The following is a 23219-nucleotide window of genomic DNA, read 5'->3' as shown; positions in this document are numbered from 1 at the left end:
GAGGTTGTTTGCATGATATCTTGATAAAGATTTGGAAGATAATGGAAAGATAATAGAAATAGAAAAGATGAAATAGCGAGAAATCATATTTATTCATACATAAGGATAGTACATTGGTATATCGGCGAAACGGTTATCAAATAAACTTTCCCAATGAATACCGAAAATCATTTTTCAATAAAAACATATGTTTAAAAATACGAATTTTTAGTAATAATCGAGTGAAAAAGGGCTGCATGTGCGAGGACGGGACAGATACGAACTTTGGGAACTCCAATGCAAGATAATCGTAGATAATTATTCAATAGAAATAATAAAGAAAACAATTAAAACATCCATCATAAAAATAAGGCGTGTAAACGTTGATTAGGGCTAAAAGATCCTCTTGGCGGAGTTTTGTTGGTCAGAGATAAGGAAATTTGTGTAATTGTGGTTTTAATATATTTTCAAATTGAATAATTCCTCATTATTTTCCTATCATATTTCTTGGAGTGAAAGAGATAAACAGCCTGGTCGACATAATGATTTGAGTAAGCCTTGATTCATTTTAAATGGCGTCAATGTCAAAGTCATCGCCCTCGTCGGAGTCATCCTCAATAGGTTTTTTCGGGGTTTGGGGTTGCTTCTGCGTCTGCTGTTTCAATGGCTGCTTAGCTCTGTCGTCGTATTCAATCTCTAGATCATCATCCTCGTCCTCGGAATCAGACTCCTCCTCCTCTGCCTCTTTGAGCCACGTAATAAATGGAGCAGCTCGGTCATGAATCTCCTGGGAAATATCCTTTGATACGTACTTTTTGCTCACTTTACTCGCCCACTCAAACAACGCCTTTTCCTCCAGAATATCAGTGTCATAGAAGAGCTGCCGAATCACCCCCGATCATTAATTAAAACATCATTACAAAAATATTAATATTATTCCCTTACCTTGAAAATACCGGGCACCTTGGGCATGAGCGCATCCTTATGGAGGGCAATTACCTGTTCGATTCCCCTTATCAAATATTTCTGTGCCTTGATATCATCGAGCGTGAAACGTATCAGCAAAACTCGGTGTTTTCTGACCTGACCAGCAATGCCCTGATCAAAAAGTAGTTCAGCAAGAACGAGGGGTGCCTTGGTTTTTATTTCCAGGCGTTCAGCTTCAGCAAATATTTCCTTGTGATTGTCAAGCTGGCCAGCGTCTCTACGACACTTGACCAACTTGTAAAAAATATCCATTCGCTCCTTCTCAGTTTTATCCAGATCCTCGCTAATTGTCATACCCTTAGCTCCATCGGTGAGATCCTGAAGACGTGCCCGAACAGCTTCCTCAGATACGTCGACAGCCCATTGAGCATCATCATCGTCTTTGGCGATGATTTCGGGTGCCTCAACGACGATATCGGTTGTACTTGTGTCATTGTCAGGAGAGCCAGAGCGATCTCCATTGGCATCGCCATTTGCCTTCTTCGATCTTTTACCTCGTTTACCTTCTGTCAAGGAGCTGCCCTGGGCTGCGGGATTCAGGCTTGGAGGATTCTGCAATTGTCAAAACAATGCAAAATATTCCTTGACTGATCTAATATTCACCTAATAATAAAAAAATAGAAAAAAAAAACAGGGGGCTCACCTTCAAGATGTAGGTATTGAGCTTATGATTACTCTCCAATAATCCATGATGGCCACATGCCTTGCAGCCCTGAGAGATGGTTCCCTTCTTAGCACTGACCAGCAGCTCAGTCTCTGGATTATCACACGCTGGACACAAAACGTACTTTCTTATGAAACCATCCAACAAATCCTGTAGTTTAGTTGCCTCATGTGATCCATTGACAATGAAACGTTCATTCTTGAAATCGAATAGCGTTTGTGCGCCCAATTCACATCCAAAAAATTTGGTCGGATAGGTTGCGGGCCTGCCAATAGCCTTTGCCACGTCCACCATGTTGACAATAACTGTTTTTATTCCATTTCCTTTACCCTCAACTTTAGCCTGTATACGAGGCATCTTATAACGATAGAATGCATCACTCACGTTGCGATTCACGTTTAGGCTTCCCATTTTTGCTTGAATTTAATAACTGACTTGTGTGTTTTGATAGTATGATTTTTCAATTTTTCGATTTTTAGTGACGTTTTTGCTGGATTATCAACAAGGCCACCTTGGCCTCTCGATTTTAATACTTTAACTATTGTTCTATTGATTTAATGATAAAAATTTTGAATTTTTTGGGGTTGATCCTGTGGAATTCAAGTTGGTAACAACGTCTTAGTTCTTGACCTGCGTGCGCAATGCTCGTTCACGTTTTTCAGCGTCAGTTTGATCGCCTGTGGATAACGATCGATGGTTACTGATGCTACCAAGTGGCAATTTAATACGTGTCGAGACAGGGTGGTTCAATTCGTTTGCGGTGTCGTCCGCCGCAACGTCTAATGATGACAGTCACGTTTCTCTGAATGGCTGAAGCTTTCGATGTCTGTTACTGAGAAATATTAATAATCATTTAACTCCTTGGCATTCGTTGGCAAAATTTGCCCTAGCCCATGTAACGATAAAAATTGAAACATACCTGGAAAATTTTGAGGTCCTATGCTTGGGCAGGATCAGGTGATTCAGGAAACGTTGGGTGGTATCTTGGTAAGGATTATGCCTCGGTCTGGTGGGCAGAGGGGGATTGTCTTCAATGATCATACACGCTGCTGATCCGTATCTCGTCACCTCAAAAATATCTGAACACCACGTCGATAGACTCGACCCGGGTGAACGCAAACTATTTGAATTTAAACTTGTTGATGTTATGATGCTGACTTTGGATCTACGATGCCTGGACAAGCTCCTGCCACCGCCGCTTCTGATGATAACCGATCCTTTCCCTCTGGATGATACCCTGGATGTTTCTGCAATTTCGAATAAAAATTCATATATTCCATTATAATCGAGTATCTCCTGTTTGTTCATCTATTTTTCATTCACAGTGGCTCAATTCCTCCTCAACGTTTTCCGGGAATTGTTGCCTCAGTCCCGCATTTCTGCGAAATGCAACACGAATTTCGAATTTCGCTCTCGAGAGGATTATAAGACACTAGGATCATCATAGCAATTGGTCAACTCCGCTCTTGCCTTAACCAGCTCCAGTCACATCTCAATATAAACTGTCATTTCTATATTTGCCAAATAAATAAAAAATGACAGCTAGATTTTCGATATCTTCATCTGTTCTTCAATTATTGGAAAATTAAAGATTCCATTCAATAAACCCATTCAATACATATGTGAATTATAATAAATTACCAACACGGAGTTCGTACTTTAACATTCATACAAACTCCCTACATATGAAGTGAATTTCCTGTTACGTATACCATCGACACGAATCCAAACCGTGACCGATAGGTGCTCTTTGCATATTGTGTCCAGCTTTTTCAGTTGAGGACATCGCACTCCCCCCATTAATTTATTTTATCCTTTAAAATCATTGATCAATGAATTTTCTATTGAATTTCAAAATCGCTTGTGAATACGATCTATATAAATTATATTATCGCTGCAAAGCCAGAAGTAATTTTATTCTTATCAATTTCTACATACACATTGATCGTGTTCACGTACGTATTTCGCGGATAAATATTGGCCATATTGTGGAGACCAAATGAAATGCAATAGGAACGTTTCTCGATAACCATATGCTCGCCACAACTACTGATTCACATATAACAAATGGATTTCTATACACCTGCAATCGATAAAGCTATCTTGCACCGATTGCCACGTTTCTACGACACTGCTGATTTGTACCTACACCCCAGGTGAATAAATTATAATGAAGAGCCCCTCTGGTGGGAAAATAATGATCAAACAGAAAAGATGGATATGGTAACTAGTAGCTAGACGGCCTCGTGGATACCTTCTTATTGATCACATGAGTAATAATACCCTTACTTTTTTTATGCGATGAGTACTGGCCCCCTCAAAGAGAAATCGAAATAATAATAAACCCGTGGAGATAATCGCCCCGGAGATGAACATCTCGGTATTTTACCTGCTCGACGTAGACGCATAAGTCGTGATTTCGTATGTTGACGTGTATATCCGCTGATAAATACTTTATCCAGGACCAGCCGGTCCCACTTTCTCCCTTTTATCCACCCCCTCCGACGCACCTCAATAAAACCCTTCAGGTTTAAAAAAAAATCTCCAACAATCTCAAGAGAACAATCCAAAAACTTCACTCCACCCCGCTGATAATCAAACTGTGCACCAGTGATTTTCTGTTCAATCTGTTTCACAATCAGTGCTCTGGACCTGTGTGTCGTTGTCGCTGTGTCGAATGCCGTAACTCGTATATAAATAAGAAAAAAAAAAGAAGTAAAATTTTGGGTAAATGTGAGGCGCAGTCGTGAATGTCTAGCACTTGCGCAATGTACTACCCTCTCATTGTACGCAGTTTGCCGTATAGCTCTCGCCCTTTCATGATTTTATTGATCGGTCTTGCGCAGATATTACACCAGCACTGCATTTCCCAACCCCTGCACCATCAGGATCAACGGAGGTCGGGGGCATTAATGCAGGATTTTTCCCACTTGATTTTTTTTTGCGGTAGGTCAGCGCTTTATATTTCGAGTGGCGATCGATGGAGAGTCCTCTCTTTTCTATTGATATATTTAAAACTGCCAACCGCAAGAATCAACTCTCTTCACCCAGTGCCCTGTTTCTTTTCCTTATTTTTCATTTTCGAGTGAAACAAGACGCTGGAGTCTCGATGAGAACCCCTCAATATATATTTGCAAGTATATAGTTATCAGTTATTGGTATCATCGCGTTGTCAACACGGCAAAAGGGTCAGAGTGGAATGTTCTTGGGAGAATCCAGAGATAACTATTATTTTTCATAAACTGGTGCTTGCTCCGCAATTGTTGGAATGGAATTAGACGAGTGGTTTGGGGTCGTCCTTTTACTGCATATCTTCATCCCGTGGCCTATCAATGGAAATTTTCTCATTACATCGCTACGGAAATTCGCAATTCCAAGCGATAAGGGGCATTGTTTTTTTCGTATAAAGTGTTAATTTCCATCCCCCCTGACCGTTACCAAAGTCCAGAATAGGTAACAAAATATGAAAATCAAAAATAAAAATAATATTCACATCATCAGAGCCATCAATTGTCTTTGCCATGAATCTCCCGCCACTCGAAACGTCGATTAGATTAGATAAAGCACAGTATTATTATTTGTGGTAAATAAAGGATCTCGAATAATGATTGCCTATTTCCGTTTGTCATCGGATAGTAGAGCATTCCATTGATTGAAACGAGAAGCGAAACACGAAGTGCATGGGAGAAGAAAGTTATCGCAAGGACAAATACGAGGACTGGCGTAACATTATCACCCGCTGCTAACCGTGGAGATGAAAAGAAAGGGGAACAAATGGGAAAATAAAATTGGAGCAATAAACTAGGTTTGCCAATGGTTCACAGTGTCTCCAAAATGGCTGTTGGGTTTCTTCGCTAAAATTAGTATACCAAATGGTGGGGTTAAAAGGAAAAGGGGAAGGGCGTGAATATGATCGGCCAGCTGGTTGAGAATAACCATATCTCCATTGTGTATTTAACAAAATAATAATAATAATAATACGAGTAGAAAACATGATTAGCTTACCTTGACGTCGAAGAAAAGTCATATAAAATGGTAACGCCCTGCTGGACGGCCGCCTTTTAGCGTGAAAATTCAGTCGTGACCCGCACTGGGTACCGAAAAATTGGGACAGATGGATGGCCCTTTCGTGAGCACCGATTTTGCCTCTCGATCCTTACCAACTGTAATTATTTCATCTCTCTAATCACTTAATTATTCTCAAGAGTCTAGCAATATATTCATGGGACACATACCTGATTTTTGGTCTCGTCGTGTAGTTACACGTTGGTTAAAAGTGATTGGGAAATTATTCGTTAGGTAAACGTGGTTTTTGTGGAAATTCACAGCAAATCGTTCCGGCTTATGAGACGGCTACTGCCTGAATGCAACTGCGAACATTGGAAACCATAATGGCCGATCAGAGTTATCGCCCCACCAGCTCCCAAAAAATTTATTATCTCCAGAGAAATATCATTGTCAAAGCTGCACCGATCTCCACTCCATAGATCATACAATTAAAAATTCTAAAGATTCCTATATATTTTTAGAATGACGAGTACTTTTCCATTCGATTATCTACAAGAAATCTTTTTCCTTTCTGAGTAAACTTGATATTGAACCCGAGTGAAAAATTGTTGCAAGCCGATACGGCCCTGGGCCATTCGATACATCGAAATTTTGCTTGCTATCTTATACATATGTAGTTTTTCCTGTGTAATCATTCAATAATTGTATGTTGAACTGTAACATAAGGTTTCTGTGAAGACAGATTGGATTAATGTTTGGATAACGACGAGAGCTTTTGTAATTCCGGGAGTGTAGAAATATACAAAATTTCAAGGTCACCTGTCTCTCTCTAACCTCCAATAGGTTGGGGCTGGAATACACGTGATTTTTTTCAAATCGAAAGCTCCAAAGGCATTCCAAGAACAGGTAATTATATTTTCCACTAATGGATTCACAGTGTTTCCCATTTCTATATTATTTTTAGAGGAAAATAGAATTTGTATGATTATTCCAGGCTGATAATCTAGAAAAAAATAATGGAAGGAACCAGAGATGTTCAATCCCCGTACACTTGCATCACATGTCGTGTAGCTTTCAGAGATCTAGATATTCAACGTCAGCATTACAAATCCGATTGGCACCGCTACAATTTAAAACGCAAAGTGGCAGAGTTGCCTCCAGTTCCAGTTGAAGAATTCCAAAAACGAGTAATTGCTCAACGAGGTGATGACGATGCCTTAAAAAATCCCGACGAAACTTTTATCTGCAGGAGTTGTAGAAAAATTTTTAATACCAAGAATCAATATGAAAATCACATCTTGTCGAAAAAGCACAGCAAGAATGTCCAGAAAATTTCAGAGGCATCTACTGGAGAAGACTCCACGACTTCATCATTCGTCATGGTCAATCGGCAGAGTAAAAAAGATTCATCGAGAGAAACTTCTGATGAAATGGATATTGAATTGGATGTTGAATCACTGGACTCTGACGAGTGGCTGGAGGACGTCGAAAATCCATTGAGGAACAACAACTGCCTCTTTTGCTATCATCACAGCAAATCTGTAGTGAAGAACCTCAAGCATATGACAGAGGCTCACTCCTTTTTTATCCCCGATCCGGAGTACTGTGTGGACTTGAAGGGACTCCTGGAGTACCTCGGTCAGAAGGTCTTTGCTGGATTCATGTGTCTCTGGTGCGACGACAAGGGGAAGGTCTTTCACAGCGCTGACGCAGCTCGTGCCCACATGGTGGACAAGGGCCACTGCAAAATGCTGCACGAGGGCGAGGCTCTGGTCGAGTATTCCGATTTCTATGATTACTCTTCATCATATCCAGACGCCGAGGAACACGAGGCTGACGCAGAGGTGGAGATCCCCGAGTTGGATGATGGAGATTATCAGCTGGTGCTACCATCAGGAAATATTATTGGCCACAGATCGCTCATGAGGTACTACAAACAAAGTTTCGATCCCAATCGAGCTGTTGCTATCCCCAAGAATGAGAAGCTGAGGAGAGTCTTGTGTCACTATCGAGCACTCGGATGGACTGAAACCCAAAAGGAAGCAGTTGTCAGGAAAGCCAGAGATATCAGCTATATGCAGAGAGTCCAAGCGAAATACTCTACAAAAATGCAATTTAAGGCCAATAAATTCCAGAGGTATTTCCGGCAACAAGTCAACTTCTAAGAGGACAAAAGTAAATATTGTTTTCAATTTATTTTTAAATAAAATTACAACAGGCTTAATAAACTCGGCTATTTATTCATGGATTTACAAAATAAGTTTTACAACATTAGATGACAACAAAAATACTGCAATATCGTGTATAAGTTGGTATGGTTTTAAAATTCTTTTTCTTTCTTGTAAATGGACCCTTTCTGGTATATTCCGTGTTGTAATCTGTTGGTTTTTTTAAATACGAACTTGTGAAAAAATCGTTGCCACCCTTGGACGGTAGCGGTTAAATTTCTAGACTCAAATTTCCTTGATATTCTCCTGTCCGTTCATTTTGATCAACTTCGAACCCGCCGAATCCGGTAATTTTCGTACGACAATCATATTCTCCGTTTTTATTAACACCAGAACAACTTCGTAAGGATTAATTCCTTTTTCTCTCTAGGGCAGTAACCGACTAATCGAGACATGGCAATATGAATTATCAATAGATTATTATAGTGTTATTGTCACACTTTCAACGATGAGACACTTATTTTTCATTACTACATCATTCTTTGATTTCAATGCGATTGTGCCTGTGCATTTAGTTCAGTACTTTGACCATTAATTTGAGGGCACGATGTGGTGACGGGGGTCTTATATTCTCATCCATTTCGGAATATGGAATTTCTGCTTCGGTGTTGAATCCATGTTTCTCGAATACTTTCTGGGAATATACGCTCGTGGCGTCGGCTTTCATCACCTAGACACAAGTATTTAATAATTCCATTTACTTCTCCTTCACGAGTATAAATATGTACAAATACGTAGAGAAAAAATCTATAGAAACTACTTGGTGAAGAAACAGAAAACACTGGAAATACCTTTGCTTACAAAAAACGCACATGCTGAAACAAAAGTAAAAAAATTGCATCTTCATTTTTCATCGTTGGTGAATTTTATTTAAATTGTGATAGTGGACATGCTTCACATGCACAAATGTGGGGCACCTCACGGTACCTTGAAGCCCATTTTACGTGCAACTTCCACCGAATCGCTCATGAGGATGTTTGCCAGTCCACGTCCTCGGAACTCTTCATCGATACTCAAAATCCGACACTCAAAGAGCTCATCGGTATTGTATTTCTTGAACAAGTCCACCTTATCGTTCACTTGATAAAGTAGGCCAAAAATTGTTTTGAATTTCTGATCATCGAGGTCAGCTAAGCGGCGCACTGCCTCCTCTCGTTCACCGGATTTTGTTGTGCCATTCAAAGCTAGTCCTGCTATCTAAATAGGAAGACTTTTTTTTTTATCTGCCCCGAAGACGATGCAAATAAAATAGTCCAATCGAAAAATACCGCTGAATATAAATAAAAGAGGAATAAACTCCACATAAAAAGTAGAATGGAAAAGGGTAAAAAAAATATTACCGTTCCATCGTCGGTTACGAGCATCCTCGAGTGTCCTTGCTTAAGTGTCGATAAACAATGATTCTCCAGCTCGCGGTGCGGCTCACCTTTCTGGCAAAGCCTGACCCCGTAATTGAGCGGTTCATCCGCGAAGAAATTGAATCTCAAATGTTCAATAACTTCGTTGAAGCGATCATGCGGCACCGGAACTGCAGAAAAATGAGGAGTGGACATTTTGGCGGAATGAAATACTACAATTCTACAATTTCGTCAGTTCGAAACTGATCTTGATTAGAGGACAGCCACCGGAACAAATTTAACGGACAACAGTAGAGTCCCGAAGGTTTTCCAAGATCTAGAGGGCCGTTTGCCGCGTGCGCCCTACTAGTTTCATTATTGATTGACCCACTTTGCTGAATTTCCTTCACATAATAATGAACACTGTCTGCTTTTTGTCTCATAATGTCATAATTTCCTCATAATTTTCTCTCTCTCTCTCCCTCTCACTCTTTTTACCTCCGATCCGAGTAAATTCATGTAACACATTAATAGATATCAAAAATGTTGATTTCATATTTTTATTGATAGCAAGTTAATTAATTATAACACATTCTTATGCTACATTTGCAAGCCGTGGAGTGATGATAAAATCTCAGATTTACACGACACATCAGAATACTTTTTATTCATTGAAAAATACTCCATAACTTTGAAATATTTGTTAAAAATGAAATAGAGATAAATACAGATAAAATCAATGTTTTTCTCCAAAATTTTAACGTATTCTCTCAATTTATTCCATCATCGTATTTTCCATATTTCTCCTCAAACAAAAACATGTAGGATTCTAGTGTTAATTAATGCTATATACATTCCGGAACATGTACAACATTAAAGAAGTTCTCGATGATGCTGGAAGGAGCTGTTGTGGCACCACAAATTTTCCTTCATGTTGGAGAAGAACAATAATCAGTGTTTCGTAACGACTTTGTACAGGAATTTTTATTTTCTCTTATTATTTTTTCATGACTCATCTTCATTAGGCTCGAAATGAGTGTATGAAGGGGGAGGCATCGGGAGCTGTATGCCTTCCCAATCAGAGACTCTCAAATGGTAGTGAATTTTTGTTACTGAAATGTGCGCAGTAAATATTTACACATATTCTCAATTAAAACAGCAAGTCGTCGTCTGCTTCCTCGAGCATACTAGCCGCGTCAACTTCTTTGCCAGATGCGATCATCGCTTGTCGACGAGCTTCAGCCTGAGTAGGTGAAAAACGGGTCCATATATGAGAAATACAAATCCAAAAAAAAAACAAACCATTCAAAAACATTTTTTTCTACTTACTTTGGCTTTGATCGCCTTTTTCTTGTCTTGAATTTTCTTGAGTCGATAAAACTCTTCCCTCTCAAGCTCATCGAGCTCTGAAATAATATAGGCAAGTGTCCTCTCGATCCTGGGAATGATGACGTGTTCAATGGCATTGACACGACGATTCGTGATTTTAATAACTTCATCGAGAGTGACGAAGCTCGTCTGAAGAGATGCCAGTACTACCAGCAGTTTCACACCCTTTTGATAATTTTTCTTGAGCTTCGCCAGCTGTTGTCCACCTCTAGCCAGACCAGCTAGCTCGTAAGTATCCGTTCCATCCTGATAGGACTCGAAAACTGGCAAATTTACTCCCGCGACGTTATCCTTCTTCGAGCGGATTTTAATCTGCGCTTTGGTTACATTTTGGAGGACAACCTGATTAAAATCACCAGTTGCGAATTTAGCTTCTGCCAGGGAAAAGGCAGCCTCCTTCATTACTTCACCCATCAGCGTTTTTGTCTGAAATCCATAAATTGTTTTTTTTTATCAAATTTGGTATCGGGAAGAAGGAGAAATTTTTTATAGTAATGAGTTCGTGTAATTACCTCAATAATTTTTCCTAAAATTGTTCGGAAACGCATCTGGAGAGCATCAGCCTTCTTTTTTAGTAGCCCATGACCTTTTGTTGCTCCGGCAAGACGAGATTTCATCAACATTTGGGCTCTGAAAATTATAAAATAATTACTTACGTTTCTGATCCTTTCAAAACTTTAAAAAATTATTAATTTTAATAGGTAATCATTCGAATTGATGTTTAGCAATTCCATTCAATATAAATAATAGAATGAAATAATAATTTTCTCCATAATTAGCACCGAGTTGACACAACGAAGAAAAACACTGATGTTAGGGGTTACACCCATTTTTCAATCACTTTATTTTTTTCGGAGCAAGAGCAGTAATTACGAATAATAAATTATAAGAGAGTACTCCAGGATATTGCGGATTCACTGAGGCACGCGAGAAATTGAAATATTATTTGTTACTCACCCCCGAGAGGGAAAAATTGGTAGTCTGTCTTTCCCCGACATATTCGCTTTTGGAGTGGATCAAACAGGAATGGAGTAGATCAGCTGACTCCGAAACATCGGAAGTGCCAGTGGTTTCTCCAAAAGCGCGCGAACATTTTGGTCTCTCATTTGAAATTTGAAATTCTGCGTTTATCTTTTTTTTTTCAACAAAACCTAATCGGGATGCACCAAATTATATAATTTTTTTTTGGCCCTAAAAGTTTCCTAAATTATTTCGAAATTCGAAATTTTTTATTAATTTGAATCGATTGAAATAAATTTGAAGTGAAAATGTCGAAAGAAAATATGAAATTTCTTGAGGAAAATCACATTCTCCCGGGATTAAAAACAATGGAAAATCGAGGTTATTATGTGTGGAAGAAAGAATCTGAGGAGAATTTGAAGAGTTCGTCGGAGCCTGACGAGACGAAGAGGAAGTCTTCCTGGCAACGTGGAGCACTCAGAAGTGCATGCGAAGACGTCCTAGCGAGAATGAACATAGCGAGTTTTCAACAGATAAACATTAATAAAAGGTTTCTACATTCCACTTAATTGACAGCAAATCAAAACCATTTTTTTTAAATTCCTTCCAGTAATCTCAGATCTGTTTAAATGGACCCGAAACCTCCGTCATTCTCAGGACAATCTCACTTGTGCAAGGCAATAGAGGAAGCCGAGAAAATAATTCTAAAGAAATCTTTCAACGACTCGTCGAAACGTGAGGTTGAAGAGAAAATAAAATACGTGACAATAGTCACGGGAAGAAATGAAGAAGCGTTGACCAGCCCTCGACATTTCTTCACAAAAATGGCGAGTGTTGCCTGGGACTTCCTCAACGTCTCCAACGTCTTCCCTAAATCTTGATTCAGAATAATCATAATTTATCAACGAATTATAATTCATATCATTCACTCGCAAAAGATTCCTGTCAAAAAAATATATTTATTCGGATATATAAAAATACACTGCTTCCATTAATTTTTAATTAATCAATGTGAAAAAATTGCTGCGATTATCAGTGATTCTTAAAAATATTCCTTCCACGATATAATTTACAAATAGAATAAAAAATATCCATATCTATAAAATAATATTTGCACCCACTTCATTATCACTCAATATTTCTTGTCCCAATTTTAAAACCCGTCTGACATTCATATTAATTCTGGCTTCAGAAATAAAATGCCTCGCCTTACTCCAATCGTGTTGCGCCACAAAAATTGGGTCGCCCTTTACTTGCTCATCATCCCAAGGGATTTCCGGGGCCCTGAGAATTCTCGGAACTCCATGATATCTCAGCCTGGACTCTCCAGACATCACTATGACATCTCCACTGTGTACAAAAATAGCATGGGCAGGATCCTCGCACTTAAGACCCCCAATCAAAAAAATAGCACTCTGTCCAAAACTCACAGAGACAAGAGGTGCATCAAGATTGTCTTCAGAGTGGTCCACATGACCAGCCAATGTAGAATTCATCCTATAAAAATTTATAATAGCAGCTTCTGCCCTGTATCCATCGAATCCAAGGATTTTCGTTATAACTCTCGCCATTTCATTCAAGTCCATTGGCATTTTCGTTTTATCATTTTCGGAATAGTGCTTGGTCTCCCAATTATGGTGATAACCGAGTGTTGCCCATCGTAGTTTAGGGATGAGATGATCAGCTCTCGAATCATCTCTGAATATTTATCATGAATAAAAAATGAGTAGCCTGTATGCATTTCGACATTCATGAAAGCAATTACCTTGTACAAACGTCCCACCATGTCTCTTCTTCTTCCAAAAGTCCATGGATATCAATATTAAGTTTATTGGGCCTTCTCGAGTAATCCTTGAAGCATCTGGTGATCCAGTAGCGTTGTCCAGCCGGAGTGAAAGGATTCCTGATGAATATTAGGCCTGCATCCCAGTAGTAGAGTAAAAAATCATAAGATAATTACAAGAACAACCTCAGCTCTCTGCAGAATTTACCTGGAATTTTGGGAAGCTCAAAAATCTCCCAGGAGTCCACTGGCTTCAATCCAAGTTTACTCTCATCGGAGTCAGGCTCTATCATACCCTGCACAGGTACTTTTCTAACCTGAAATCCACTTGTAATTTTAATAGAGAAATGTAGATTTTAAAGAACAAACATGAACACACCTGTTCGGAAACTCCATTTGATACGTCTATCACATGCTCGTAATTCGGTGGAGGTTTTTTGCTTTTATAATATTTAAAAATGTCTTTAAACATCACTTATGCTGTGGTCATGGGCGCTGCCATATTTTTATCTGATCTCCTTGAGCCTTCTAATATCATCTAGAAAGCCAACATATGTCAGATCACCAGCTGTTTAAAAAATTGACTTTCAAAAGAATGTATTTTTGATTTTTTTATGCATCTGTTGTTTGCAGGAAAATTTGAATTTCAGAAAAAAATCGCTTTCCTCCACCAAAAGTCATAGATCAGACATGTGGCCTGGGGCTGAGAAAATTTTCCAATTTCTTTTCTCAACGAGAATTCCCTGAAACTCGTTTCATTTACATTGGACTGAAGGAGAACGCAATTGTGGAGAAATATTTTAATCGAATGCTTTCCACGGATCGAGCATTCAATTGTGAGAAAATGCTGTATGGAAAATCCCAATCCTCGACAGACTATTCGTGAAATAAACTACGTAACCCCGTGCGTCTATTATTATCCGCATTGTTTTACATATCTGATCGATAATAATCGCGTCGGTGGAACAGCATGAGTGAAATTGCCGGGAGTTTTCTTCCACTATTTATTTTTTATTGCAGTGATTTTAAAATGATGATCAGTGCCCATCCCATAAATCTGACGAATCCAAACGACTCATGACTAACTTTGGCATGCAGCTCAGGCAAGAGTGCAATTGCCGTCAGGAAAACAGGGTATGATTTCATATATTGAGATCCGGTGTATGTTTATGGGGAAAATGAATATACGATAGAATAGTCAAGGTTCTTTGAAAGCTCAAACATGAGATTAATGCATGGTAATATCTGCATAATAGACCGAATAGAATTGGTAGTTCAATGTATACATCAATGTATTCATTATGCTATTCTGGAATTCATGGTAAATTAAAATAAAATGGCTGAGACATTCGACGGGGAGAGAAATAAAGAAATCGAGAGCATCGTAAGATAGAATAGATTGAAGCAAAGCATTCGGTTACTTCATCGTAAGGTGACGCCCACGCATGTATCGCGCGGGTGTTACAACCCTGGGATACCTACATCATCCGAAGGACAAAAGAGATAATAAATAATCATTACATTTCATAAACATTGAAGCCAAATTTCTCACTGCACATCGGAGAATATCCAATCCCCATAATATTTATTCATGTTTATTGTTTACCATGCACCGACATGAATTTTAGATCATGACACTTTGGGATTGAATACTTGATTCCACTAGAAGCACTGGGTTAATAGCTCTGAGTCTGATCTTTTGATGTGGCACTAACGGATGTGAAGAGACGCTAAAAAATGAGAATTAGTGTGTAGAGCTGGTGAAGGAGGATTGGGTGGATTGGGAGTGAATTCTGGGATTTAAAGAGTGACAGTTTGATGTCAACAAATGGTGATTGTGGCAACGAGAGGGCATCGGTGTGTTGCCCGTGAATCGAGAGAGCAACGGGGAGAAACAGCATCGCAAGTCCAACCAAGCCAGTATTCCCCACTAGCCGATATTCAACCAACAGGATTCCACCATCACGTCACAATCGGCCAATCAAACTCCATCGAGGTGACGACTGTTACTAAAAATAGCATGCGTATATCTAGGCCGGTCGCAGCGGCGAATTAACGACAGTCGCGCGCCGGCAGCCGACGGAGAAGACGTAGTATCCGTCATATTATTATTCTTTATTATTCTTCTTACTCACTATTTCGTTATTGATCCATACGATACGCACATCAATACCCACAGCATTTATAACTATTGGATAATCAAAAGGTAAAGTTTCAAATTAAAAAATACCTCATACAAGTGGTTATTCTCCCTCGTCCTCAGTTTTTGTTGTTTGAAAAAAAAAAAGTGTTGGTTATTGTTTTATCAGCTAGTGATGATTATGTTACGTTATGGAATTCGCTGGAAGAAATTATTGGATAATGATATGTGTAATGATAGAGACTTGATTACACGTGCTTTCTGGAACATACATCGACTTACATATTTACCCAGCGATCTCTCCGAAGTGATAAGGATTAACCGCAAATTGATAAACTGAACTATTTAGGTTTTTTTTCTTCTCGAATAAGAACCCGCGCTCTTAATCACATGCTATTGAAATCATTGTGAATAGTCACAATCGTCGTGGTATTGACTGCCTTGTCTCCAGTTTCTAACATTTTTTGCATATCAACACGTCTTTCATAAGTATACATTCAAATTTTTTTCGAGATGATTACAGTGTCGAGTGGCTTTGGTCATTTGCCGGTCCATGATGCATGAAAGGAACAATGGCAACACTAATATATTCCATTCTCAATTGTAAAAATCGTGTCACCCATTGACTATTAACACATGCAAAATATTCATTAATTGCGCTTGGATTTATCCTTCCTTGAGGATAATGAAAAGTGAAATAAATTCTTGGTGGAATTTATCGGCAGTCTTTCTGTTCGAAACGCAGTAATCTCAAGGCCGTGATGCCATGTGGCCTTGCACGCCTCGCCTATCCCAAATTATTATTGATTCTTTTTTTCTTTCAAACTACGTGGAGGTGTTTTTATCAATAAACTTCCATTCGCCTCCAGTATCCCAGTGATAACAAAGTAATAGGTATTTTTTCATCGACACGAGTTCTGCCACAGTATATTAAATATTTCTCATTTATCTCAAACTCATACCGCCATTAAAGACAGTTATTACAAGCGCGTGTTACTGACATGCTGGGAAATCACTGAGAGCTCTATAAAGTGTCTCATTAATGCTAATGGCATTGTCAAGTAATCACACCTAATTTTTTTTTATTTTCTTCAGTATTTAGTGGGAGACGTTTCGCCATCCGTCGGTGGGAAATATTTACTTATTCACGGTGCAGATAAAGTACAATTATTGATAAAAAATGCTGGAACATTTTATCCTGTCGTGAAACTTTGGACTGTCATGCCACGCGTCTCATTGGAAATTAATTGTGAAGAAAAAAATACACAAGTCTTGCGGTCGTGGCAGCGGGAAAAAAAAACATTTCAATTAATTAACGATTATCGGTATGTCCAATCGAAGAAGTGGATCTGTGAAGACGAGGCCGTTCACATCCTGAATTTAATTATTAACCCACGTTTTGAATTCAATTAAATATGAGGACTGAAAATGTATTATTATGTTACTTTCTCCCAGAAGAAATTGTAACAAATTTTTTTCAATTTAATGGTGATGAGATAATTTTCTCTCCCTCATGGATTAATTGGTAGCATACGGGTATCAAAGGCACGATCAATCTCCATTATTATAGTATTCGGTAAATTGTTCTCGGGCCACTTCCTATTTTGGCCTCAAACCAGTTGAAGCTAGACAAGAATAAAAATTAAAAGGACCACAAGTTACAGTTGTCCAACAGGGTATTGTGCAGACTTTGCGTTCTTCCATGTTTCGTATATTATGGATATGTATGTGTGACAAATACACAAACCGAATACACGCGAGGGCAGGAAGCATAAATTTTATGAACACCAAACACAGAGGAGTGGGCAACACTCAAAACAGCCAAATGAAAAAGAGAGGACACCAATTTGAAAAAGAATTTTTAAAAAAACATCCATTGATCGATAGCTATTGAGCAGTTTTCCATCGATAAAAACGTAGAATATATCATTCGAGTGGTTTCTCCAGTCAAAATTAATTTTTTTATTTAAACCTATATCTGTATTTCTCCTACGATAAATTTTTACGATGACCTTGTTTCACTCTTTTTCCCTTTGCCTCGAATACTTGCCGCTTCCTTCGAAGAGTGTTTCGTGTCGGAGCAACCTTCCACTCATTTTATATTCATTGGGATCCCTTTGTTTTGCTTTTACCCAAATTATTTTTCTCTTTTTCCTCGTGTCCCAAAAACATGGCCATTTGTCTCAATATTGGCTAAACTCCTCCCATCAGTGCTTCAATAAAATTCCATTTTTTCCTCTGAAACTCTACGAAATCAAAAAAAGTAAATCCCTGAGATGGAAATGTCTTTGTTAAAAGGCAAACCGCCCACATAGCAAACTTTAGTGTGTCAACGGCCGAGCTGCCGAAAAAAAAAGCCTGAGAGAACGTTTTTGATGCCAGATGGTGCCCTCCCTTGTTAGTACATAAGCATCGAAACACATTGCGTAAGAGTAAAACGCGTGAGACAGTACTATATAATGCGTTTTGTAAATTACTCAAGTTGTGCCGGCGCGTTTGTCGTCCAAAACTGGACTCACTCCCCGAAATCATCCAATTATCCTACTATAACAGCTTCCCACAGATCTCCCTCGTCTCGTTTCCATTTTTTCCATCCTTTTGACCAGACAAATTCTACGAAATCCACATCCGGGAAGGAAGATATGATTTTTATATTAAGATTTTCTTAATGTACTCCACGACATCAAATGCTACAATGTAGCTTTTATATCGGTTACACATATTTACGCACCACACTAGCCCTTCTTGTAACTCGATCTTGGAAATCATTAATGATATCGGATACCACGAAGAGAAATATTCGTAAAGATGATAACAAATTGAATGAATCTGCACGTGTCATGCTACCTATAAATGATTGAGGATTTTTCAAATTTTATTTTGAGTTTAATTGATGAGTTATGCTTGGCAGAACGTGGAGAGATGAATTCCGGGGCATTCAGACGATACGTCAAAATCAAACGACCGCTATTTTAAGATTCTAACGATGCACGTCTAATGAAAAATGTCGAATCCCCTTTCTGTAAAAATACATAAAAAAATCTCGTTAAAGACTCTTGACAACCTAAACAACCTCGTTACACGGAAAACGGTAAATGGGGTCTTATTTCTAGTCTCCGGAGTAACGAGAACTTCATGAATATTCACTTTTGAAATAGTAAAGAAAACCTTTTGACCGATAATAAATGCCACACCTCAAGGGACATTTTCAGCTTTTCTCAGTCATCAGCTGTGCCTTTCAGCCTCAAATATAGTTGACGTCTACCATTGACTAGAGTATTTTAGCAAAGGCGAGACCACCCATTATTCAACAATTCAACAACATGAAATACTATTTTCTGTGTCCGGTTCAATCCACCTGTCATCCTTCCATTTATTTATTTTTTTTTCTATTCCTCTCTCTCCTCATTGCTAGTCGATGCTTGCTTTCACGATTCACATCCATTACGTCATCCGGACTCGCTTAGAGGTCACAATAAATAGTTTGTATTAATAATACGAGTAAAAAAGTAATTTCTAGTGTGAATGCAAGAGCAGAAAAAGGTCATACACAGGGAAAGATTGCATTCCATGATTTTTCATTGGATTCGATGAATTCGCAAATCCATTTCAACACGAGACAATTCATTCCTCATTTGTTTTGTTCTCTCAACCAAAAAAAAAATAATAATCACACTTCCTGAGAAGAATTTGACCTTGCCCAACGCTTTGTTATATCATCATCACCGTTTGTTTCTTCTAGTCAAGGCCAATCTCATAGGGATTTTTTCTTGTAGCAGAGCTGAATAACTTTGGGTCTCGTGTAGGATCATTACACAACAGTGTAAATGCAAATGAATTAGCCTAATTATCAAATAGTTGTGGATATTTTTGTGTTGCAGGTTCAATGTTAAGTGTTGATCATGTACAATCTAAACGTGAACGTGAATCCTAGTCCAACGGCTGCCGCGGGTCTACTCGGCGTTGCGGCGGCCGAGGTCACACCGAGAACACCGGAGATTGTAAATTCATTAATTGCTATGACAAATCCCTTCGAGGGTTTTGCTAGTGAAAAATGTCGAGATAGAACGGACTCGACTAGCAGTGGAGGTGAACCAAGTCCACCCAGTGTCCAGCACACGTGCAGTCAATTGATAAAAGAAGGTAAAGCCCAGTTTTATGATTTTTCATTGAATATAAAAATTATCTGTTGAAATAATGTCCACATAACGTAAATGAGTGATTAATTAACATCTGTGGGAACAGGACTCAAATTGACGCTGCAGACGAAGAGGCGAGCTCATGGCAGTGGAGATGAGGGAAAAAAGAAATCGAGAAAGGAGGACAATAGTGCTGATGACGAGGAGGACGACGACTCCAGTAATCACAATTTCCGAGCTGGGGTAAATGTTATTTTTTATTAGTCATTGCCCCTTCAATTGAAATTCAATTGATTTTTAATCGTGAAAGTGATAAAATTATTGCAGCTGACACCGGAGGACGAAGAAAGACGCAGAAGACGAAGAGAACGCAACAAAATAGCAGCGACAAAGTGTAGATTAAAAAAACGGGAGAAAACAGTGATTTTGGTGCAGGAATCAGAAACTCTAGAGTCGCAGAATCACGAATTAAAATCGCAGATTCAAGAACTGGAGACTCAGAGAAGACGACTGGTGGACATGTTGAGTCTGCACACACCGACCTGTCTCAAGCAAAGTGTTAATAACGAGACGTCCTGTCAGCAATTCAACGATCCTCTTTACATACCCAATTACCAGGATAATTATCCACCACCAGCGCTGAATCAGCCACAGAATTGTGTTACTGAATATCCGGTAAAAGTCGAGAGCTATGAGACATCGGGGCAGGATTATTATAGACAGGACAGTCCGTTTGTCCCTAATTCTGACGCAGGATGCACAGTTTAGTCTATTGTTATATTCATTTTTTAAAATTTAGTCTCTGCATATTCTCGAAACGAACGATTTCGACACACCTGAAGCCATAAAAAAACAATGATCCTCAGGAATTTCCTGAATAACATTGAAAAATTGCAGAGAAAATGATAATGCATTCCATGAGAAAGTCCACAGATGCGGAATGATAAAATGTTCGACGTGAGTAGTAATATCAGTGCCTTTCTTCCATCAACATCGACAAGCTCGATATTAAGTTTAAATGGTGAAATTTAAAATCACGTGCTCTCTCTATCTCTGAGAAAATTCTTTTTTTTTTTTTTCAATCACTCCATGTTTTAGTTCTAAAGCCAATGTAAAAGACATTCCTCTCGTTGTAATTCTACTGTGACATTCTCAAATCCGAAATCCGAGAAAGAAAAAAAAAATTGACTGCCAGTTGCGTCGAGTACAAGTGCAGGCCACGTGCTCATAATGAGTCTCATCTGAAGAAATGACGGCCAACTGACGATCATTTTTAAAATCAGTTGTCCAATGGATATTTACTTTTGCCTTCTCACGTAATTGACGGAGTTGAATACAAAGTTATGAAGATTTATGCCATGGTGCTTTAATACAGATGATACCTATTATACTAATAAGTACATCGTAGATATTTAATTGTTGTTAAGGATATTTTATACGAAATGTATCTCTAACGAGTTTTAAGTATGAAACGTTAAACGTTACTAAGATTTACACGCTTAATATGAATGTATTTTTTTAAGAGAAAATTTTTATTGCATTACCTAACAATATACCTCAAATATAATGCGCGGATTATACTGAGATATAGAAATTGTTACACGACCGACAATATTTTTCCAATTATTTGTTTGAACGGAATTTATCCGAGAATTCACTGAGCGGTCGTGAAATCAATAACAGAAGTTGTACGTTTCCATAATTAACGGGAGTTAATTAAATATTTTTTTTCTGCGAAAACGTACAATTTTTTCCTGCGTATTCGTGATTAAAGAATTCAATAATGAAATGCTTAAGGCCATGGGAATAAGGCCAGCTGCTTTTATTACGGAATGTTTTCAGAGTATTTCAAAAGCCTGCGCTGTCTCACCATCTTTCTCTTTCTTTTTCGAGTCTCGAAATTATTTTGGGAAGAAAGAAGAAATTGGATAAATGATATTGCGCATGAATTTACATCAAGTCAAATGGATAAAAAAAAAACAAACAAAGTGCTTCTTTGTAGCTTTAATAGCCTGCCATACGCATCAATTCTCAAAATACTGATGCAAATATTATAGATTTCTCGATTGTTCAATTTCCAATGCATTTTTTAATGGAAAATTTTTTTGTTGATTCGTCAAATCTGTGGAAGTGATTTTTTTTTACAACACAAGTGCCTTCGATACTACTGATTTCGTTATAAATACATAACATATATGTGAAAATCTGAATGAAATAAAACTCAACCAAAATATCGGAATTACCATTTGTTTATTACAAAATTCATCAATCGGTACTCACATATAATCTCTCATCCATCTCAGTCATACTTTATTAATTGTGTTTCCACATATTCTTCCACGGTGTAATTAAAAACTCCGAGTATAATCGAGTTTTAAGCGACGAATCGAAGGGAAGTAATTGAAAATATTCTCTTGACAATAAATATAATTTATCAGATGTTGAAACAGCATTTTATGAACCCCTAAAATCAGAAAAGAGAATATCCAAACTCGTAAATCACCAAAAAAATAAATGTCATTGCAATTAGATGAATTGATGATATTCTACTCACACAATGATATTGTTGATAGGAATGTGGATAAGTTTGACGAAAAATCCAATGAATCCCATTATGCAGAAGCCGATGGCAGTGGCGAGAGCAATTTTCTGAAATTCTACAGTCCGAAAAATTATAAAAAATCTATTCTCTCAGGAATAAAAAATTCTATGAATTTCTGTCTCTCACCTTTCCTATCTGGCTTCGTACATCTCTTAACCAATCTGATGCTGTCTTTTGCAAATTTGCGACTGGGGTCTGTGTACCTCAGGATCTGATCCATCTTACTCGTGTGTTCCTGTGAACAGACAGGTTGTAAAAATAATCCGAGACTGTTGGTTTCATTCCAATTGGCTTAGAACATGTTTACGTCGATTTTCCCGAAAAACACATTAGACCAACTCGAAATTATCCATCAGAGTCCATATGTCATGGAAAAAACATTATCAAGTCACAATGTCTCATAAACGACAGGGTTAATTTCGAAATTGCTTTTATTTATAAATTAACGAAAACACAGAATCATTCTCCAGTTACACATTGTTGATATTGGTGAGAGAATTAATAGGACAATGTGAGGGATATTCAATTAATAATATGGGTAAATGGAAAAATAATACTCACGTTGCTTAGTCAATGAGGACACTCAGCAAAGTGTTATTTGACGGCTCTGGGAACCTCTACATCGACGCTCTACTAGCTACGTGGACGAGATAACATGAAAACGTCACTTCCGTTATACTGACGTTGGACCCCCCCGCCGGAAGTTCTGAAACGTGGATTTTAGGCGGGATATTTTGAATTTTCCAACCCATCCTATTCACTTGCATTCATTTTACTAATTAATTTTTTTTTTAATTCAAATTATTCATATTTCCCGCATATATATTTTTCAGAGATGAAAAATGTTTTTTTTTTTTCAATATGTAACGATGGAAATTTTTCATTGTAAAAATTCTCGGGATAACTCGGATGGAGGATGTAATTTTCCATCGAATACAGCTTGTTTCGTAATTTTTTTTTTTGAAAATTCCCCATATCACAGCTGATACGAGAGATTATAGGG

The 23219-nt window shown here is 38.2% G+C and overlaps 8 protein-coding genes across 13 annotated transcripts; 3 read left to right on the top strand and 5 right to left on the bottom strand.

Annotated features, from left to right (window-relative positions):
• Window positions 1-73: 73 nt before the first annotated feature.
• Window positions 74-5998, bottom strand: eIF5 (eukaryotic translation initiation factor 5). Of its 3 annotated transcripts, XM_011300900.1 has the most exons (6): window positions 5866-5998; window positions 5636-5793; window positions 2550-2877; window positions 1610-2462; window positions 925-1518; window positions 74-859 (listed from the first exon to the last, which is right to left on the bottom strand). In XM_011300900.1, the coding sequence occupies exons 4-6, from the start codon at window positions 2039-2041 to the stop codon at window positions 548-550; spliced, it is 1338 nt and encodes a 445-aa protein (XP_011299202.1). In that variant the 5' UTR covers window positions 2042-2462; window positions 2550-2877; window positions 5636-5793; window positions 5866-5998; the 3' UTR covers window positions 74-547. The 3 variants fall into 3 exon arrangements, with proteins under 3 accessions (XP_011299202.1, XP_011299203.1, XP_011299204.1); XM_011300901.1 differs by lacking the exons at window positions 5636-5793; window positions 5866-5998 and adding an exon at window positions 4020-4303; XM_011300902.1 differs by lacking the exons at window positions 5636-5793; window positions 5866-5998 and adding an exon at window positions 2954-3110.
• Window positions 5999-6146: 148 nt separating this feature from the next.
• On the top strand, window positions 6147-7866 carry LOC105264195 (zinc finger protein 622). Its single transcript, XM_011300903.1, has 2 exons — window positions 6147-6544; window positions 6633-7866. The coding sequence occupies exon 2, from the start codon at window positions 6655-6657 to the stop codon at window positions 7801-7803; it is 1149 nt and encodes a 382-aa protein (XP_011299205.1). The 5' UTR covers window positions 6147-6544; window positions 6633-6654; the 3' UTR covers window positions 7804-7866.
• Window positions 7859-9509, bottom strand: LOC105264196 (uncharacterized). Its single transcript, XM_011300904.1, has 3 exons — window positions 9207-9509; window positions 8794-9063; window positions 7859-8536 (listed from the first exon to the last, which is right to left on the bottom strand). The coding sequence occupies exons 1-3, from the start codon at window positions 9417-9419 to the stop codon at window positions 8378-8380; spliced, it is 642 nt and encodes a 213-aa protein (XP_011299206.1). The 5' UTR covers window positions 9420-9509; the 3' UTR covers window positions 7859-8377.
• Window positions 9510-9958: 449 nt separating this feature from the next.
• Window positions 9959-11652, bottom strand: LOC105264193 (V-type proton ATPase subunit D). Of its 2 annotated transcripts, XM_011300898.1 has the most exons (5): window positions 11550-11652; window positions 11105-11222; window positions 10533-11018; window positions 10342-10446; window positions 9959-10130 (listed from the first exon to the last, which is right to left on the bottom strand). In XM_011300898.1, exons 1-4 carry the CDS (start codon window positions 11588-11590, stop codon window positions 10354-10356), a joined length of 738 nt encoding a protein of 245 aa, XP_011299200.1. In that variant the 5' UTR covers window positions 11591-11652; the 3' UTR covers window positions 9959-10130; window positions 10342-10353. The 2 variants fall into 2 exon arrangements, with proteins under 2 accessions (XP_011299200.1, XP_011299199.1); XM_011300897.1 differs by having other exon boundaries at window positions 9959-10446.
• Window positions 11653-11811: 159 nt separating this feature from the next.
• On the top strand, window positions 11812-12560 carry LOC105264192 (uncharacterized). 2 transcript variants are annotated; one of them, XM_011300895.1, is made up of 2 exons: window positions 11812-12102; window positions 12210-12560. In XM_011300895.1, the coding sequence occupies exons 1-2, from the start codon at window positions 11861-11863 to the stop codon at window positions 12289-12291; spliced, it is 324 nt and encodes a 107-aa protein (XP_011299197.1). In that variant the 5' UTR covers window positions 11812-11860; the 3' UTR covers window positions 12292-12560. The 2 variants fall into 2 exon arrangements, with proteins under 2 accessions (XP_011299197.1, XP_011299198.1); XM_011300896.1 differs by having other exon boundaries at window positions 12163-12560.
• Window positions 12561-12593: 33 nt separating this feature from the next.
• AlkB (alpha-ketoglutarate-dependent dioxygenase AlkB) lies at window positions 12594-15219 on the bottom strand. The gene is made up of 5 exons (XM_011300894.1): window positions 14857-15219; window positions 13715-13873; window positions 13544-13652; window positions 13318-13471; window positions 12594-13250 (listed from the first exon to the last, which is right to left on the bottom strand). Exons 2-5 carry the CDS (start codon window positions 13805-13807, stop codon window positions 12650-12652), a joined length of 957 nt encoding a protein of 318 aa, XP_011299196.1. The 5' UTR covers window positions 13808-13873; window positions 14857-15219; the 3' UTR covers window positions 12594-12649.
• Window positions 15220-15404: 185 nt separating this feature from the next.
• On the top strand, window positions 15405-21974 carry Atf3 (Activating transcription factor 3). Of its 2 annotated transcripts, none has more exons than XM_011300890.1 (4): window positions 15405-15541; window positions 19357-19618; window positions 19721-19857; window positions 19942-21974. In XM_011300890.1, exons 2-4 carry the CDS (start codon window positions 19378-19380, stop codon window positions 20380-20382), a joined length of 819 nt encoding a protein of 272 aa, XP_011299192.1. In that variant the 5' UTR covers window positions 15405-15541; window positions 19357-19377; the 3' UTR covers window positions 20383-21974. The 2 variants fall into 2 exon arrangements, with proteins under 2 accessions (XP_011299192.1, XP_011299194.1); XM_011300892.1 differs by having other exon boundaries at window positions 19334-19618.
• Window positions 21848-22887, bottom strand: LOC105264190 (protein transport protein Sec61 subunit gamma). The gene is made up of 4 exons (XM_011300893.1): window positions 22778-22887; window positions 22343-22451; window positions 22169-22271; window positions 21848-22078 (listed from the first exon to the last, which is right to left on the bottom strand). Exons 2-4 carry the CDS (start codon window positions 22434-22436, stop codon window positions 22069-22071), a joined length of 207 nt encoding a protein of 68 aa, XP_011299195.1. The 5' UTR covers window positions 22437-22451; window positions 22778-22887; the 3' UTR covers window positions 21848-22068.
• Between the last annotated feature and the right edge of the window lie 332 nt (window positions 22888-23219).

The sequence above is a fragment of the Fopius arisanus genome, unplaced genomic scaffold, assembly GCF_000806365.1.
Source record: "Fopius arisanus strain USDA-PBARC FA_bdor unplaced genomic scaffold, ASM80636v1 scaffold00019, whole genome shotgun sequence".
NCBI classification, from domain to species: Eukaryota; Metazoa; Arthropoda; class Insecta; order Hymenoptera; family Braconidae; genus Fopius; species Fopius arisanus.
The sequence above is the reverse complement of the archived record's forward strand: the minus strand, read 5'-3'. Positions and strand labels throughout refer to the sequence as shown.